The 19,674-nt window shown below is 43.2% G+C and overlaps 1 protein-coding gene across 1 annotated transcript in view; it reads left to right on the top strand.

Annotated features, from left to right (window-relative positions):
• The window catches only part of ASPH (aspartate beta-hydroxylase), a 210,243-nt gene that overhangs the window by 180,571 nt on the left and 9,998 nt on the right, over positions 1-19,674 (top strand). Inside the window, exons 22-24 of the mRNA XM_029923909.1 lie at positions 7,545-7,680; positions 13,707-13,798; positions 14,176-14,309. Of these exons, the coding sequence (XP_029779769.1) occupies positions 7,545-7,680; positions 13,707-13,798; positions 14,176-14,309 (362 nt within the window). The remainder of the gene's footprint in view (positions 1-7,544; positions 7,681-13,706; positions 13,799-14,175; positions 14,310-19,674) is intronic.

The following is a 19,674-nucleotide window of genomic DNA, read 5'->3' as shown; positions in this document are numbered from 1 at the left end:
ATTATCATCGATTTTATCATCTGGCCACATCATGGAATTGGGCATTTACTAGCCAAGAGGTAAAAAGAAATCAGCTTTTCACAAAAATATGGAGTAGCAGAGTTGGATTTAAACTGTGAAATTTGATGTTCAGAGGGGTTTTTTTTTTTTCCTTCTTTTCTCTACTGCCTATCTCTGTCATGTGAAACATCATCACTTTGGGTTTGGTAATGTTTTGAGGATGCATTCCAGGGATTAATAAAGGTTAATATGGCTAATAAGATTTTGTTTCTAAGTTTTACTAGAAGGTAAAATTATGTATCACAGAGCCCTTCTAGCCTATGAGAAAAGAAGGTAAATAACAATCAACATTTAGAAATATATAGAATATATGAGTGAAGAAGGATTAAGCAGAACTGAGCAATACATTTCATACTTCCCACATGAAACCTCTCTTGAATGATAATAAAATAATTCAACAAAAACCAAAAAATGACAATAAAGAAAAACAGGAGGGAGACAATAACAGATGAACAGTATCTGCAGGGTTTTTTTGTTTGTTTGTCCTTTGAAAATGTAAGAGAGAAGTATCTGACTTGGCAATTCCAAGCTGAAACCAAAGTGATTGCAGAGGGGCTTCCAAAGAGAAGGAATCGAAGGTTCCTTTGGTTGCCTACTGTAGCAGTTGCATGGCCCTCAAAGAACAGGCCTCTCTCTACCTACGTTTCATAAGCTCAGTGAACAAAACTGGCTTAATAAGGCACCCACCCACCCAAAGGTGGGGCCCGGCAACCCTAGACCCTCCCCTTCCACACCTCCCAGTCATTGGCTCAGTTCCTGCAGGGCTCCCAGCAAGGGTCTGCCCGCAACATGAAAGAAGATGAAGACCAAAACAAACAGAAGGCATGCTCAGGGGAACCGGAAAATGCAGGAAGCTGATGCCGTCACAAATAATATCTGTATGACACTCAGAGCTTGAGGGACGATAGTATATCCAGGAAAAAAGGTTTAGGTAGGGTACTGTCGAAAGGAAAAAAGACCCAAATAGTGCTGTCTCAGAAATGTACAGAATATAATCTGCAAAAGTAGGAATTTCAGAGCAGTATTGGAAGCTAGGTCAAGAAAATCTTCTAGGAGAAACAAACAGATTGAAAATAAGGAAGTGAGGGGGCGCCTAGGAGGCTCAGTCAATTGTGGGTCCGACTTCAGCTCAGGTTATGTTCTCTCAGTTTGTGAGTTCGAACGCCACATCAGGCTCTGTGCTGACAGCTCAGAGCCTGGAGCTGCTTCCGATTCTCCCATTCTCCCCCCTCCCTGCCCCTCCCTCGCTCGCGCTCTGTCTCTCTCTCAAAGATAAACAAACATTAAAAAATTATTTTTAAAAAATAAAGGAAAATAGGGAAGTTTGGAAAACTAGAAGCTCAATTTAACAAACCAAAGAAGTTCCAGAAAGAATAGGGAAGGAATGGAGAAGAAATTTTTAAGGAAATGTGACTGGATCGTCTGCAACTGAAAAGTGTGAGTTTCCATATTGAACGGACCAGTCAGTGACCAGCACTTACCCTAAGGCATAGTTTCAGGAAATTTCCAGGAGCTGGAAACAAAGAGATTTTAAAATGCTCACCGTTATCATAACTGGACTTACACATGGCAGAGGTACTCTTAGCACATTTAATCTTAGACTCGTGAGGGAAGTACTAGTGCTTTACTCTCAACGCACAGCGAGCGGATATCTCAATATCACATAGCTAGAAAGTGGGAGAGTCAGATTTCCAAACCAGGCCTCCTAGCTCCATACCTACGAATCTGTACTGACTTCCTTTAAAGTTTTCTGAGGGACGAAGGAAAGGAAGGAAGGAAGGAAGGAAGGAAGGAAGGAAGGAAGGAAGGAAGGAAGGAAGGAAAAGAAGAAAAGAAATCTACAAAGTCAGATTTCCTGAGGAAAAAAGGAAGGAAGCAAGAGAAAAAAGAAAAGAAGTCTAAAATGTCAGATTTCCCAAGGAAGTAAGGAAGGAAAGAAATCTAAAAAATCAGATTTCCCAACAACTCTAAGTTACAATACAATGTAGCATTGCTTTCAGAATTCTCAGGAGAAAGCATTTACTGCCTAGAATTCTGTAAACTGCCCCGCCTTCAATGAGATGTAAACATAACTTCAGATATGTTCGGAGCCTGAGTTTTACCTGTGCTGTGTCTTTTCTTGGGAGCAGCTAGGATGCGGTCATGAGGAACACCGGTATCTGGCAGGAGCCGCTGGAGTCCCCACGATACTTGCCCAGCAAGCCCAAGCCCAGACAGCAGCCAGTCAGGTCAAAGCAGAAAAAGAGAGGAAGAAGGGAGTGTCTTATATGATGTTTTTGGTAAGGGGTAGAATAGTATCAAGCGTTTTTATATCACCCCTTCAGTGCTATAAAGAAGAAACAGTGGTAGAACTGTGGCATGAAGTGTAATCATCACAGTACCACTCAAGCGTGAATGATCCCTCATTGTCATAATAGTATAAATTTTTTTTTACATTTATTTATTATTGAGAGACAAAGAGAGAGAGAGCATGAATGGGTCAGGGGCAGAGGGATAAGGAGACAGAATCTGAAACAGGCTCCAGGCTCTGAGCAAGTTGTCAGCATAGAGCCTGACGCGATGCCCGAACCAGCAAACCACAAGATCATGGCCTGAGCTGAAACTGGTCGCTCAACCAACTGAGCCACCCAGGCGCCCCTCATAACATTATAAAAGCTTAGTGTGAATTTACACAGATGTATGAAAGACTTGTGAACTTAATTGTATTACAAGATGGGGAAGAGGGAAAAGAAGACATCAAATTGTTAACTTGTTACTCTTCTTAATAGAAAGATGATAGATAATGTCTAGACTTAATCAAGAAATCGCAGTATAAACATATTATTTAGATAGAAGAAAGTAAATATCTGAAGAAGGGTTTAAAGGAATTAACTAGGGTTGGACTCAGGATGGCGGAAGAGTTGAGTGAGAGACTGTTGCTGTTATTATAAGACCTGTAGTGATATTTGACTTTTAGAAATATTTTTTAATGTTTGTTTATTTTTGAGAGACAGAGAGAGTGCAATTTAGGGAAGAGCAGAGAGAGAGGGACAGAGGATCCGAAGCAGCCTCTGTGCTGACAGCCAAGAGCCGGACATGGAGCTTGAAGCCACGAACCATGAGATCATGACCTGAGCCCAACTCAGAGGCTTAACCGACTGAGCCACCCACTTGCCCCCAAAATGTGTGTTTTTAATTGAGTGAAAATATGGAGAGAAATTTAACTATTTAGCCAGAAGAATCAGTTTAACTTTAGTTTGCTTCTTTAAAGCCTTTCTGCAAGAAATCCATTTTGGGAAAAAGGCTTTAAAATTGGACTTAATCTGGGGCACCTGGGGGGCTCAGTCCGTTAAGTGTCCAACTTCGGCTCAGGTCATGATCTTGCGGTTCATGAGTTCAAGCCCCACATCGGGCTCTGTGCTGACAGCTCAGAGCCTGGAGCCTGCTTCAGATTCTGTGTCTCCCTCTCTCTCTGACCCTCCCTGCTTGCATTCTGTCTCTCTCGCTCTCAAAAATAAATAAACATTTAAATTTTTTTTAAATAAAAATAAATAAAAATGGACCAAACCTAATTTGATATTGAAGAGAAAAGCGTACCATCCAAGTATCTGGGACCTGAGGACCAGGCCCTGAACTGGTTGGGGATGGGCCTCAGATTAAAGAGAACTGGAGTGTGTCATGTGATTAGTGAGGTTGGGATCTGGGAACTCCACGTCAGGGTAACGTGAGTGCCAAATATAACAGGTTTAGCAAAAGGCAAGTGCCTGTGACAGGTCTATGAAGCCATGTAGCCATTGTAAAAACAATCCAATCCCTGTGCTCCCAAATCTCTGTGGCCCCAAGAAGGAATGTGGATTAGAAGACGTTTTCTTCCCTGCAGCCAACTCAAGTGCCGACCCTCTCAGTGTCTCTTTTCAGTTTTAAGCAATGGGTGTATTTCCGGTCAAAGAAGTAATATTTTAGATGAGTCATAAAAAGGTAGGCATGGCCATTTCCATGTGACCCTTCAAGTTCCTGTTGGAATTTCCTAAGAAATGGAATTCTTTGCCATGCCAGACATCTGAGTGGTATTGCTATAGAGAAATTCATGTCCGTTCTCTCTCTCTTTCTCTCTCTCTCTCTCTGTCTCTCTCTCTCACACACACACTCTCTCTCTCTCTCTCTTCTGTGTGTGTGTGTGTGTGTGTGTGTGTGTGTAATTGAGTTTGCTGTTTAGTCCCCCGTAACCATGTGCATTTTATACACTGTGGTTGCTTGGTTTATACTTAAAAATAAAATTCCCTCGTCCCGTTCCTGATTTCTCCCTGACATCTATCAAAGTGACCATGCCTTATTTTTCCAAGTTTAAAAAAAAAAAAAAACAACAAAACCAAGTACACTCAGTACTTCAGCAAAAGTCAGCATGATCATAAGTAAAATTTAAAAGTTTGATTTAGTGCAAAAATTAAAAATAAAAATAAATAAATAAATAATTGTAGTGATGCATTGCCTTTAACATTTTCCTTAGGACTTCAATGCCCTGTTTTAGTCACTAAAGACCGGCTATTTGCAAAGATGCCCCTAACATCAGCTTTCAAAAGAAATGAAGGAAACTTCTAAAATACCAGGAGGGAAGAAGGGCAGAGCCTGCTGTATAAGGCTCCAGTAACCTCATTTGAAAAGTAATTTCGTGTGTTAGAAAGGCCATTCTCCCCTCATCTGCCTGCTAGTTTTTAACAAGAGTCTAATAGACTTCTCCATCATCTTGAACAAATTCCAGTAGCCACAAGGAGTGCTGGCAATTTAGGTCCATTTGAGAAGATGTAAACATATGGGGTACGTTTTTTTCTATAATCTTGAAGAAAACCATCATGCCAAAATGAGGGCTTTTGAGTATCTTTTTACTGGAATTCGGTCTTTGACTTGCCATTTATGAATCACCTACTTGGGATGAAGTAGTATTGAAATCTTTGATGAGCAGCAGCAGCCTGAGTCAGTGTGACCGTCGCGGCACCTAGTCACACAAATCAATTCACACAAATCACACAACTCTGTGAGGTGGGTCTCACAGAAATAGCGGTGTCACATCAGTAAATTGGTGCCACCGCTGTGGGAAACAATATGAAGGTTCCTCAAAAAATTAAAAGTAGAACCACCAAATGACCCAGCAGTCCAACTTCTGGGTATGTATCCAAAGACAGTGAAAATGAGATGTTGAAAAGATATTTGCGTCCTCACGTTCACTGCACCATTATCCATGACAATCAAGACAGAGAAACAACCAAAGTGTCCATCCACGGATGGATGGATAAAGAAGACGTGATATAGACACACAGCAGCATGTGCACGCACACACCCTGGAGTGTTATTCAGCATAAGAAGGAAGGAAAGCCTGCCATTTGCACCAGCCTTGAGGGCATCATGCTAAGTGAGAAAAGCCAGACACAGAAAGACAAATAACATATGGTACCACTTACATGTGGGATCTAAATTTAAAAACATAAAAAGTCAAACTCCTAGAGATGGAGAGGAGAAAAGTGGTTGCCAGGGGCTAGGGTCGGGTGAGGGGCATGAGGGAAATATGGAGAGGTTGGTAAAGGGTATCCACTTCCATCCGTAAGATGAAGAAGATCTGAGGATCTTGTGAACTTGGTGACTGTGGTTGATTAGTCTGTACTGTATAATTAAAATGTGTCAAGAGAGTAGAACTTAAATGGTCTCAACAAAAAAATTTAAAAAGTAAAAGGTAAATTTGTGAGGTGATGACTGTGTTGATAAATCCTTTCACAATGTATTTTTATATCAATTCATGATGATGTACACTTTTAAATGTCTTACAATTTTATGTGGCTATTATACCTCAATAAAGCTGACATTTAAAAAAGAAATAAACCGGTAGACTCAAAGAAGTGAAGGGGAGAAGAAGAAGTAGAAAATCAGTAATCTTAAAATCTATGTTTTGCCTTAGAATATCTTAATGTCACGTGATATAAAAAGTGTTCTCGGGGTGCCTGGGTGACTCAGTTGGTTATGCATCTGGCTTCGGCTCAGGTCATGATCTCACAATTTGTGGGTTTGAGCCCTGCATCAGGCTCTGTGCTGACAGCTAGCTCGGAGCCTGGAGTCTGTTTTGGATTCTGTGTCTCCCTCTCTCTCTCACCCTCCCCTGCTCGTGCTGTCTCTCTCTGTCTCTCAAAAATAAATTTAAAAACATTGAGAAAAGTGTTCTCTGGGTTTGGCTGAAGTTCACACCATGTTTCCATACAAATCTCTGAGGGCACCTGTCTCTCAGGACCCTCGGCCTCTGCCGTCTTCCTGGCTCCTTTCTCCTACATCGAGTCATGAATTCATAAAGCATGGGTCGGTAAAAACACTTCACACATTATCTCATGCCTTGCTCTGTCCAATAATTGGTCAACCAGTTTTGCTTGATTGATTCAAAAGACAGAGAACCATGTTTTACAAGGTACCTTAACCCCTTTTTGGAAAACGCTCATTGTTGTTTTTATCTTTGGGGTGTCAAAATCTTTCTCTTTGTTTGTAACCTATTAGTTCTAGTTCCATGCTCTTGAGCACTGGTCCTTGTTAAAATCAGGTACCATGTTCCTCCCCATCCATGTACCCATAGATTCAACTACTCTATCCACTTTCTTTTTAACATAGAAATGTTGGGCGTTATAACATTTCAAAATCCTGGTTTACCTGTACGGTTAATCTCATCGTATGGTAGGAAAGCAGGTTTTGCTCCCTCATTTGCCACTCCACATGCTCCCTCCAGCCTCCTTTGCCCTCTGTCCCCTCCTTATCAATATCACAGCATGGTGGTGAGGATTCCCAGGAGGCGAGCTCTCCAGAGTGCTCCTTCCGTGGATGTGCCAGCATCTGCCTGGTCTCTCCAAGGCTCTGCTGGTCCTAAGCCCACTTTCTGACCAGGGCTAACCACCCTCGTGCATAAGAAGTCAAAGAAATATTTTCGTTTGGCTGAATTCTAAACACTAGCGTATTTATTTGCTTTGTTTTGCTGATAACTTTGTAATTCATCAAGAGTTCCAGTGGACACATTACCAGTGTGTTTAATGTAAGTAATCTTAACCATGTGGAATGGCATCTTCATTAGGACTTCTGTTGAAAGAGGAAATGAACTCTGTGATTTGTACCCCATTTTGGAAGCCAGGGTGTGACATAGAGCAAACTGTACCGTACTGGAGCAATGTGATCAATGAGAGCCATGGTCTTGTTGGCTTATGATCTTAAAAACAAATAAAAAAAAAAACACCTTAATTTATGGAGGGGATTACTCTCTGAGGAATTATTGAAAATATGCTGCAAAGGCATTCAGTTCTCAAAAATAATAGGGCTTTTGTTAAACCCTTGACAAGAAGTCCCAGAGGAAAGTGAAATAAGCGATGTAGGTGAAGTACAAATTTCATGACTCTATTAACCAAATAAACAAGCAAAAAGTTGAGCGTCATTATAATGATTCCCAGGGATGTTTCCAGTCCAGTAACACCAAATCTTCCTTCTAGTCCTTAGAAAGAAACTGGAAGTTAATCCGTGATGAAGGCCTCACAGTGATGGACAAAACCAAAGGCCTCTTCCTGCCTGAAGATGAAAACCTGAGGGAGAAAGGTGACTGGAGCCAGTTTACGCTGTGGCAGCAAGGTGAGTTCCTGATTCTAGATTGTTCTCTGCAGCGAGTGACCAATGGGAAGAAGGCACGAGCCTTCTTGCAGTACTTCCCAGAGCCAGATTCCCTAATTTAAAGTGCTCAGAAAAAAATACATTATCTAAACCCATCATTGTTTCTTAAAACTACATATGAACACTTATTTGTGTGTGTATGTGTATTCACATGTGTATTTGGGTAAATATATAAATAGTACTTTGGCTTACCTGGTCTTTCCCATTTTTTTTTTATGTTTATTTATTATTGATACAGAGAGAAACAGAGCATGAGTGAGGGAGGGCCAGAGAGAGAGGAAGACACAGAATCTGAAACAGGCTTCAGGCTCTGAGCTGTCTGCACAGAACCCAATGCGGGGCTTGAACCCACAAACTGTGAGATCATGACCTGGACCGAAGTCGAAGCCCTCAACTGACTGAGCCACCCAGGCTCCCCTGGTCTTTCCAATTAAATGATAAGTTACAGGGGTGCCTGGGTGGCTTAGATGGTCAAGCCTCTGACTGTGTTCAGGTCATGATCTCATGACTCATGAGTTTGAGCCCCATGTCAGTCTTTCTGCTGTTAGCGCAGTGGCTGCTTTGGATCCTCTGTCCCAGACCTTTTCTCTCTGCTCCTCCCCTTCTCTCTCTCTCTCTCTCTCTCTCTCTCTCTCTCTCAAACATCAATAAGCATTTTTTAAAAAACAGTATGTTACAAAGAGTAACCCTGTTGTGTAGGCTTAACTGAAATTTCTACCATATGCTAATTACTGTCTGAGAGAGGACCTTCCCTGAGCTTCATGTGCTCCATAGCATGGAGATGATGCCGCGTGCCAAAATGGAGTCACCACGGGTTGGAGGTGATAACAGTCCAGAGTGACAGGCGCAACAGAGTGACAGGCGATACCTAGTGTCTGCGCTCTTCAAGAATAGGAAGCGGTTCACATTCCACCAAACTTTCCTTGGGCTGCACCTGCACTCAGGCACATACACGGGACGCCAATATGCGTGTGTTCAATGAATTAATAGATCAATCTGTCCTGTGAATGAGGAGCATTGGATTTTATCTGTAAGACTCTTTCCAATTCTCTTCTTGAAAAATCAAGTCAGCCTGGGTCAGCAACAGCTCTCCCCAAACAAATCCTCTGTGAAGCACCAGCAGCACGTGCGCACCACATACGTCCCGAGGGCAGCAGTGGGTTTACATGAAAGGATAAGGAAGCACATTTGTCTCCCTCATGCTCTCAGGATGGTTTACACGTAAGGCAGAGAAGAGCCACTTCGGTAATATTTTCAAAGATAGTCTCTCAGAAGGGAGGTCACGTGATTTTTGGTGACTGTCAGCTGCTTTGCCAACCAAACGTTTTTTAAGGGAGCAACAGGGTCATCCTGTGAACAAATGCTCATTCTGTCTGCTGGCAGCTCACTAAAATGCATGAACTCTGTTGGCCTTAAGCATTCGCCAGTTCACCTGATGCCTCGGTTGCATTAAGATCCGTATGCCTCCTAGAAGAGTGCTTCAGTATGGCCAGCCTCCGGGCAGTAATTTCCAGAACCATAGTCTGTGCTATAGACAGGGGCTTTGATAAAGTTGAAATTGGCAGAGCACCATAGGGCAGTTAGAAGTTATCAAGTGGGGTGCCTGGCTTGTTCAGTCCGTGAAGCATGTGACTCTCGGTCTCAGAATTGTGAGTTCAAGCCCCATGCTGGGCATGGAGCCTACTTTAAAAAAATAATAGGGGCGCCTGGGTGGCTCAGTCGGTTAAGCATCCAGCTTCGGCGCAAGTCATGATCTCACGGATCATGGGTTCGAGCGCCACGTCAGGCTCCATGCTGACAGCTCAGAACCTGGAGCCCGCTTCAGATTCTGTGCCTCCCTCTCTCTCTGACCCTCCTCTGCTCGTGCTGTCTCTCTCTGTCTCTCAAAAATAAATAAAAAACAGGAAAAATAAATAAATAAATAAATAATAAAAGTTTTAGGCAAGCAAGAAAATAAATAATGGTGACAAGGTTTGGTTGAAGGCAAATTTTGACTTTAAAATTCTTGTGTATTAAAAGATATTTTTAATTGTGGCAAAATATATTCCTTAAGCTGAAATGTGTGATATTTTCACTTGTATTATTTCCGGAAAGTAATTGTGTTTCTCTCTTGATTTCCATTTTGACTCAAAACAATTGACCTGTGCGTGTATTTTGGGTGGGGGCGGCGGATATTGGAAGTATATGTTCTCCAATTAGTTGCAGTTAATTAAATAGAAATTCATTTCTAATTGTATATTTTTGTGTGTCATAAGAGAACATAAGTCACATAGTTTCTCTTTCAGGAAGTTTTGTTAAGGTTTTTTGCGGCCTTTTTTTGTGGTTTCCAGACTTCTGGGAGGGATCCAGGAGCCAGTTTCTGGGAACACATTCATAATTTAAAGAATTTTGAGGACAGCGAGTACCATAGCTTGCGTGGAAATGGATGGAATCCTGAAGGCTGGCACCCCCTCAGGCGCTGTGGCGCAGACACTGGAGAGAGAATCCTGCTGAGGGGCGGGGGGCATGGGGAGGGGGAGATGTGAGGAAGAAAAGAAGCAGGCTCTCTCTTAGCCACATTATTAGCTCAGGTCCCGACAAAGAGGTGCTGAGTGTCTGACGTAGTTAAGATTTCCTGGTTATCTGGTCTAGTTAGGAAAGGATGCTGCTAGATGGTTGAAAGCCTTAAAACTGTGGCCGAAAGTTCCGTTTTTCTCAAAATGATCCTGGGTATCATGGTGAGTCTCCACCTAGCATCATCAGGACTGAAGAATATTTATTACTTTTTAAAGAGACAACTGTTTTGAGTTGGAGAAAAAGAAATCAGCAAATGTAAATAATGAGGGGTTTTTTTCCCCTAAAAATATGTTTTCAAATTGCTAAGCAAATGTTATGGAATACCTGTATTGCTCAAACTTATGAATTATCACCAACAGTGAACAGTAAAATCTACAGTTGGCAAATATGCCATACATATGCATGCTTTCTTCCTGAGCCCATAGGAGACGGTGCTTACCGCTCTCAGTAGCCTTTCTGGATCAGCTCAAGCTGAACCTCTAAATCCTTCTCAACACAGGCGTTCAGGTCACTACTCACAATTGAGTTGTCATGCAAGACGAACCTGTTGTTACTCCAGCAGAGCCTTGAAACTTAAGAAAGATATGACCCAAGACCTTTAAAAATCCCAACTCCATGACTATTTCTTATGAAGTATATTCACCTATAAATGAAATATCCAACTGATTCTTCCAAATCTGCATTGGTAAAACTCCATCAAGGGCCATCTTCTTCTTCAAAGTCCATCACTTCTTCAGAGTTACTTGAAACTGGGTGAGCAATAGTAAGAGAGCAGTGAAGCCACATTGCATTCAGGTGCTGGACAGTTCCCTCTCCAGCTGACGGAATTGCTCCTCACAACTACTTTCTAGTCCATGATGTGACAACGTTGTAAACTGTGCCAAAAGCATAGGTTTTGGAGACCAGCAATCCCAAATTGGAGGCCTCACTGGACCACTTGTTAGCTGTGTGATGCAAACATGTTCCTGAATCTCTAAGCCTCAGAGCCTCATCCAAAAAAGGACAATGAAAAGAGTGCCTCAAGTATGGGGTTGTTACTAGAATCAGTGAGTACTCTTGAAAGATCTGATGCACAGTCATTCACTAAGAGAATGGTAGTACTTTGTTTATTACACAATAACCATATATTATATAATAACAACAGTAATGGAGGGGCGGTCTTAGATCATGGTTACTCGGGTCACGGTTAAGAACATGGACTCTGAGTCTAGTTTGGCTGGAATTCCTGCTACGACACTTGCTATGTGACCTCTCTGTGCCTCACTTCCTCTTCCCTAAAATACAACACTGACAGTACCTCTCTCACCAGGTGTTGTAGGCATCAGGTGAGTCCTTTTAAGCATGTCACGTGGTTCCTGGCCCACGGCAAGCACCTTAAGACTGTTGTTGCATCCCTAAATCCTCACCATCACGTGCGAATACCTAAAACTTCCAATGGAAGTCCACAAATGCCAAGCATCTACTACACAGAGAATATGTGCTTACAGACTAGAAAAGATTTATGTGTCTAAAGGGCTAGAGGTGCTCTAATTCAGCCCTGACCAAGTGGCAGTCCTAGTGAAACCCCATCCATTAGGTTATCTTTCATTAAGGTACAGCACACCTGTTCTCTAAGGGGCACATGCTCTGCCCTCCCTCCCATGCCCGTGGGAAGTCTAGAGACTTCTGGCTGCTCCTCAGGCCTCCAGGCCTCACCTAAGTGCTGCCTGCACAGCACGGAACCCAGAATTGGGGCTTTCTGCCAGACCATCCCCAGACCCTGCAAGTGGGAAGTCATGGGAAGCTAGGCTTAAAAATGCTTTATGATGATGTATACAGGAATCTATTTGATCAAACTGGCATTTATCATTCAACTCATTTGGGGTCCTTCATTAATCACTAAAAATAGCAACTAACATTTTACACAAGGGGCCAAAAGATTACTTAGGAAAAGCTACAATACATATACAAGTTGTTTTCTAGAACATCAAGGTCCATTTGAGAAGAATACCTTTTTTTTAAGTTTATTTATTTTTGAGAGAGAGAGAAGAAAGCAAATGAGCAGGGGAGGGGCAGAGAGAGAGAGACAGAATCCCAAGCAGACTCTCTGCTATCAGCACAGACCCCAGCATGGGGCTTGAACTTACAGAACTGTATGACCATGACCAGAGCAAAAATCAAGAGTTGAATGCTTAACTGACTGAGCCACCCAGGCACCCAGAGGAGAATACCTTTAAGTTGCATTCCTTGTAACTCATTTTATTCTTAGTATATGATTATCCTGGGACACAACTAAAAATTAAATAAAATTAAACTCAGCTTTACATGTAGTGCTCCCTTGTAGGAATCTTGAATAGGGAATTACAATTTTTCTATCTTAAAAAAATCCATCATTTTTCTCCATAAGAGCAAATAACGCTGGGTACATCTTTCCTAAAACACAGTTATTTTGTCAGTGGTGAGGAAATTCGTGTAGTCCAGGATGCTTAAGACTATGTCCCAACATCTGTGTTCCTGACACAGTCACTCATAGAAAACATGTCTCAGAGTCTTCTTCCCCTCTTCATTTAAATTCTATTTTTTTTAATCAACGTATGAAGGATGTGATGTATAATGAAAACAACATTGAATTCCCAGGAGAAATGTTCAGGTAACTCTGATACAGTCCTAGGAATGCATTTTTAGGTGAGAAGTACAAGCTGGGGTTTTTCACCCCCTTGGGAAGTCTACTATGACTGTTGTAACAAATTCCCATAAATTTAGTGGATTTAGGATGACACAGATTTATTATCTTCATAATTCTGGAGATGAGAAGTCTACAGTGGTCTCACTGGGCTAAAATCAGAGTGTCCTTAGGGCGATCTTCCCTCTGGAAGCTCCAGCTTCTGGAGTCTGTCCACATTCCTTGGCTTGCAGTTGCCCTCCATCTTCAAAGCCAGCAATGGCTGGTCAAGTCTTTCGCATTCTGTATCACTTGGACACTAGTGTGCCTCCCTTTTCCACACTGAAGGACTCTCTGATGACATGGGGCCCATCCAGTTTATCCAGGATCATCTCTTTATTTTCAGGCCGGCTGATTGGAAATCTCAATGTCATCTACAGCCTTTACTTCCCCTTGCCATACATATAACATATTTATAGGCTCCTGCTTACAACGTAGACACCCTCAGAGGGGGCCGTTATTCTGCCTGTCACTGGGAGAAAAATAGGATTCAGCACTCACTTGTCCATTGGACATCCTTAGTCAAATTGTCCAACACTGAGTGGAGATTTCTGGTCCTTGCCCTGCTAGTCTGCTACAGTAAGACACTTTACACTTTGTCTTCTTATGTTTGTTCAACCTTCTCATGCCTAGTGAGGGTGACAATACAGATTGCCCATGGTCAAACAGGGTGAGCTAAAATTTTACTGTGATTTGTTTCTAACAATGATTTTACCATTTCTTGTTCTAGGAAGGAAAAATGAAAATGCCTGTAAAGGAGCTCCTAAAACCTGTTCTTTACTCGATAAATTCCCGGAGACGACAGGGTGCAGAAGAGGACAGGTAGTGCCAAGTGTGTCCTCAGTGACGGGAAGAACACAGTCAGTTATTAGGAATGAAGGGATGCTGATGTTTATAAAGCAACAGTTAGTTCTTTTGGCCCAACAAAGGCCTCTTTTTTCATTCTCTCTGTAATGAAATATAATTTCATGTGGTTGACAGCAGAATTGAGGGTGGAAAATGTTCAGTGTTTATCACTTTGTGGAAAATGAGAGTCCTTCTCTTTAGTTCCTTCACAAAGAAACTAGACGAGAATATAAATTCTCAGTCTTCCCAAGGCGCTAATTCAAATTGACAATAATTTTAGGCAGTCACTTTAATGTAGTACTTCCTCCATCCCTGGATGAATGGATGACCAGTGTGTTACATTTTCTGCGCAGATCAAGTATTCCGTCATGCACCCAGGAACTCACGTGTGGCCGCACACGGGGCCCACCAACTGCAGGCTTCGAATGCACCTGGGCTTGGTGATTCCCAGGGAAGGCTGCAAGATCCGATGTGCCAACGAGACCAAGTATGTTTCCCACCATTGTTGTCTCTTATCACCTCTGAAGAGAGGTGTTCGTTACAACCAATCTGTGTTCAGTTGGGTTATTTCTCTTCCTTTGTAACTGAAGTAGGCTGGGGTGGGTGATATTAATCCAGACTCTAGTCTATATCCCTTCTGTGTGCTTTCTGCGAATCCAGAGACTCCTCAGGTCTGGGGCTGCCCTCTTCCTAAGATTTCTCCCCATGCCACTCTCTTCTCATTGAAGAGCCTTCTCGCTTCTCTTTCTAGATGGACAGACTGGCACCCGGGGCCGACTGCCTTGTACTGAGCCCTATACATATTACACATGTGTTTACTGCTCTACAACTTGAATTGGTCATCAGTGCAAAGAGCCCCCCTTCCTGAAGAAAATGCCCAGTGATACTCACTGGGTTGCCTTAGAGGAGGTAGCATGGGGGTAACAGAAACAGGCCGTGTGTTTCAGACCCCAGCACGGTCACCTAATGCTGTATAACCAGGGCCCGTTCCTTAATCCCCTCGAGCCTTCGGCCTCCTCACTGACAAAATTGGCTGTGATGTTATCTGCTGTGCAGGATTGTTGTAGGATTACATGAAATAATACATACAAGGCACTGACGGGGACGTGGTGAGTGTTAGACCCTTCTCCTTGTGCCTTTTACTGCCCTAATCCTATTACTCCCGCCACCTAGAATGCCCTTCTTTACACTCATCCAAAATAAACCTATTACTAACATCCAATGTCATTTAGTACAACGGAGCCTCTCTTAGGACTTCTGAGAGTATATATACTGTAGATTCTCAATAATCCTATTCTGTGTCTTCCATTGCTGCTTATCAGTTAGCATATGTTAGCCTAATCTCTTGAGCTGGAAGCTCCTGATGGGCAGAAACCAGGTTGCTCTCTTCTTAGTCATTTCGCAGGGTCCTCAGTAAAGGTCCGATGGGGTGGGGGTGCTATTCGGGAGGTACTTCACGTTGTTCATTTCGTTATTGGCAGAGACCTGCATGTCCTGGGTATAGTGCAGCAATACAGAATGCCATGGGAGGTTCAGAGGGGAGTCAGATGGGGGCCATCTCCTGCCAAACGTGCCTCATCAGGGACATAACACAGCCTCAACTGTCAGAGTCACAAGAGCAGTACGGATAAAAATGCTCCAGAGGAGTCAATAAGCAGCTAGCTCATTTGCTGCTGGGGTTTGAGAATCTTGACGGTGGTGATTTTTAGAGACAGGAAACTTTGCACGTTGAAATCTGGGGAAGGAGGGCATTTCAGGCTCAAAGAACAGGGTCTGCAAAGGCAGAGAAGCCCAAAATGAGAGGGCACGTATGAAGAATATGGAGTGATTTCAGCAACCAAGAGTGTATACAATAGTATAGGTAAACTGATGCAGGGTAAATTTTTCAAGAGCTTATTTGGGTCTACATCGATTCACATTGGATAGTGTGAAACGAAACATGGTTAGAATCGCCCCAGGACAGGAGCCAGGGAGCAAGGTTTCCAGAGACAAGACGCTGTAGGAAGCAAAGCAAGTATTTGACGACATATAGCATGAGCAGTTGGCCTTGTTTCGGAAAACTCAGTTGACTGTGATCAGTTGCTCTTCAACTTCGCTTTCTCAGATTCAAGTGCATTGACTCTGGCTTAGACTTCGGTTTGCTTATGTAGACTGCCAAGGCATTCAAGCCACCTCATCGAATGTCCTTCTCGTCTAGAGACTTTAACAGCACACATAGAGTATGGCTGGAAAATGAAAGCAGAATAGAAACCCAATCATAGAAGCCTTTTAGTACCAACTAGTGGGATCAGACCCTCATGCCTCATCAGGAGATTACTCTGGAAGCCAGCGGGGAAGGTGTGGAGGAAGACAGGAGAACAGTTTACAGCCTGTCATGGTGGCCCACCGAAGAAGAGCTGGACTCAGGATGCTGGAAGCAAAGGGTGAGTGATAGGCAGGTACAGGGAGTACTATGCTGATTAATTCAAGTGTGTGGTGTGAGGAAGGGAGAGTCCAAGGTGTCTTGGCCTGTGTCCGTTTGGGTCAGTAGGAGACCATTAGTGCTTTAGCACATACTGAGAACTTCAGAGGTGTGCGGTGAGTTCAGGGAAATGGGTCACGAGTTTAGGGTTTGTATATATTTTATTTAAGTTGCTATTGGACTACAGTAGTGGGAACATCCAGGAGTCAGCTAGATGGAGATGCCTGGTGCTCAGGAGAGACATCAAGTCTAGACATAAAGGTTTGAGAGGCAGACTTAACGGGAAGTTCTGGAGGAAGCTTGAGACTCCATGTGCCAGAGTCCAGCTCCAGCAGGTCCAGGGTTCCCTGATGAATAGACAGTGTTGGTGAGAGAGAGTGAGAGAGCCTCAAGTTTCTTTCTGATCACCAGGCAGGCATCTCTGCTCTGTCTGATTCTCTAGCTTTATTTATGGTGAAAGGCACAAGGGGCAGAAAAAGCAGTCTATGATTTCTCATAGATAATTTTTGCAATTTTCCAGGACAAAGGTTCTGCAGAAGTTACAATTCTAGTAGTAATGATTGTTGTAAAAAACTTAGCTACAGGCACTGATGCTATTATATGGGAAGGGCAGGTATTTTCTACAAAACCTCAGGTCTAGCCCTGAGGATGTGCCCTTTAACCAAGAGGCAAACAGCATTGTTTAGTAAAGGTTAGTTTTTTATGAGTAAGAGTCATTAGGCTGTTTATAACTCTAAGAGAAAGTTTCCCAGAAAAAAACGGATTCCTGGGAGACATAATGTCTGCTCTCACAGTCCCAAAGATGACTGATATATTTTATTGCAGTAGCAACTTTTGCAATGGTGTCCAGGTCTAGAAAGTAGTAAGTTATCAGTTAATTGCTCAGCTAGGAGGAGAATTATGTTTTTGCCTTAGTCACATTAGGTTGTATCTAGTTTTCTCATCTTTTCCCTGACCAAATGCAGTCATGCCTCAGAGACAGGGCAGGGAGATAGGCTACTGCTGACACTAATCAGCAAAGTACTCCAAGATTTGGTGCCCAAGCAGAAATTAAAGTTACAAGAGGGTAGATTTTGGTAGCTGTCTGGGGGCAAGAGACAGTGCAAACTTGCTGCACCCTCACCAGGAATTTTCACTCAACTGGTGAGTTCACATAGCTCCCAACATCTATTGAGCCCACGCACATTTGGAAGACCAGAAGATGAAGCTTAAGTAAGAACATCAACTATATGCCCCTCAATTTCTACAGACAGTAAGTACCTATTGAAAATAAGAATTTGCAGATGGTGTCTTTTGCAGTGATTATTAAAAAGTACTTCCCTTGGGGTGCCTGGGTGGTTCAGTCAGTTAAGCGTCCAACTCTTGATTTCAGCTCAGGTCATGATCTCACGGTTCCTGAGTTCAAGCTCCACATTGGGCTCTGTGCTGTCAGCATGGAGCCTGCTTGGGAATCTCTCTCTCTCTCTCTCTCTCTCTCTCTCTCTCTTTCTGGCCCCCCCCCCCAAATAATAAATAAACATAAAAAAAAAACTTTTAAGAGTACTTCCCACCCACTGACCTGTGGTTGGGCCCAGAAGGCAGTTTTGCAGAGGACAAAGTGCTTCCTGTCCTCTCCTCCCTGAAGGGCTCGTAGCATCAGTGCCTTTCCACCTCCTCATGATTGCTGGTCAACTACCTTCTCGGAGTCCCTCCTCTTGTCTTTCATGTCATGTTACATTCTCACCCTCAGTAAGCCTTAACTCAAGAGTGGTTGAGTTGGGTCAGGCTAAGTACTGCATTACAAAAGTTTTTCTTAGGGGAAATGGTTCAGTTAAAGTACTACGTGATGCCTATAGTGAAAATAGCTGGCTATCAGAACAGTAGACAGGCAGTTTCCGAACTCTGAAGACAGAAAGACCGTAATATGAAACCTCGAAGTGCCATGCTGTTAGTGCAGAACTACTATTAATGTGGAAAGAGAAACACATAGACCCAGAAATCAGGCTTCCTTGCGCTAGGCAACAGGAAGCAGTTTTCAGAGCCTCTCAACTTCCAAAAGAGGAGGTTACGTGTTGCAACTCACGCATTGTGGTTCTCAGGTATGAATAATCACATCGCTGTTTCTCCAGCGCCGCAGGAGTCTTGCTAGCATGCGTGTTGTTCAAATATTCCATCACTGCAGACGAACAGCTACCTCTTTTTATCTGAAGATGCGCTTGCAGCTACACAGCCTTTTATCATTATGAATGAAAATGATCATTTAACATTAAGTGCCCTCTGACTTTAAAACTGATACATGATGTGCATTCCTTGTGCATAACTTGTAAAACACAAAGAAACACAAAGTAAATATTATTTTTGATCTTAATACCCTGAGATACTGCCCAGATGCTTCTCCATACCCGCACGTGTGTGTCCATAAGGAGGAACACAGTAATGACTGATAGTGTGCTTGCTGTACGAAGCAGTTCTTAGCATGCCACACACACTGATTTCTTCATGAATCCTCACAAGAGTCCTAAGGGATTATTCAAATCTCTATTTGACAGCTGGGGAGACTGAGGTATAAAGGTGCCGAGTAACTTCTGCAAGGTCGCTCAGCTCAGTAAGCGCTGATGTTTGTGTTAGTTTTCTGGGGCTGCCATAACAAATTACCACAAACCAGATGACTTTAAACAACAGAAATTCATGCGCTCATAGTTCTGGAGCCCAGAAGTCCAATGTCGGGTGTCAGGAGCGTTGGCTTCTTCTGAAGGTGCAGAGGGAGAATCCGTGCCCTGCCTCTCTCCTGGCTTGTGGTAGCTGGTGGCATCCGTTGGGATCTCTTGGCGTATAGACACCTCACTCCAATCTCTGCCTCTGCCAACACAACACCACCGTTTGCCTGTGTCTTCTCCCCTTCTCTTTGTAAACACACTTACCACTGGATTTGGGGCCCAGCCCCAGGATGGTCTTATCTCAAGATCTTTCCCTTCATTACAACTATAAAGACCCTTTTCCCAAATAAACTTACAGTCACAGGTTCCGGGTGGACAGATACACTTTTTTGGAGAGGCCACCATTCACCCCACTACCATGTCAGACTAAGGTCTGGTCCCAAGCAGTCTGGCTTGAGAGCCTGCATACCCGCAACCCCACACCTCTAACTATGTGTAGGTGTCTGGGCTTTTGGGGTTTCGATCGTGCTGGTGGTTACAAAACAAGACCATCCTGTGGACCTTGAGGGTGTCATGCTGAGCGAAGTAAGCCAGGCAGAGAAGGACAGAAACCATATGTTTGCACTCATAGGTCTAGCAGGAAAACAAGAGAGACCTAATGGAGAACCAGGGGGAGCGGAGGAGGGAGAGAGAGTTGGGGAGAGAGAGGGATGCAAAACTTGAGAGACTATTGAATGCTGAGAATGAACTGAGGG

The sequence above is a fragment of the Suricata suricatta genome, chromosome 15 (genome assembly GCF_006229205.1).
Source record: "Suricata suricatta isolate VVHF042 chromosome 15, meerkat_22Aug2017_6uvM2_HiC, whole genome shotgun sequence".
Lineage (NCBI taxonomy): Eukaryota > Metazoa > Chordata > Mammalia > Carnivora > Herpestidae > Suricata > Suricata suricatta.
The sequence above is the reverse complement of the archived record's forward strand: the minus strand, read 5'-3'. Positions and strand labels throughout refer to the sequence as shown.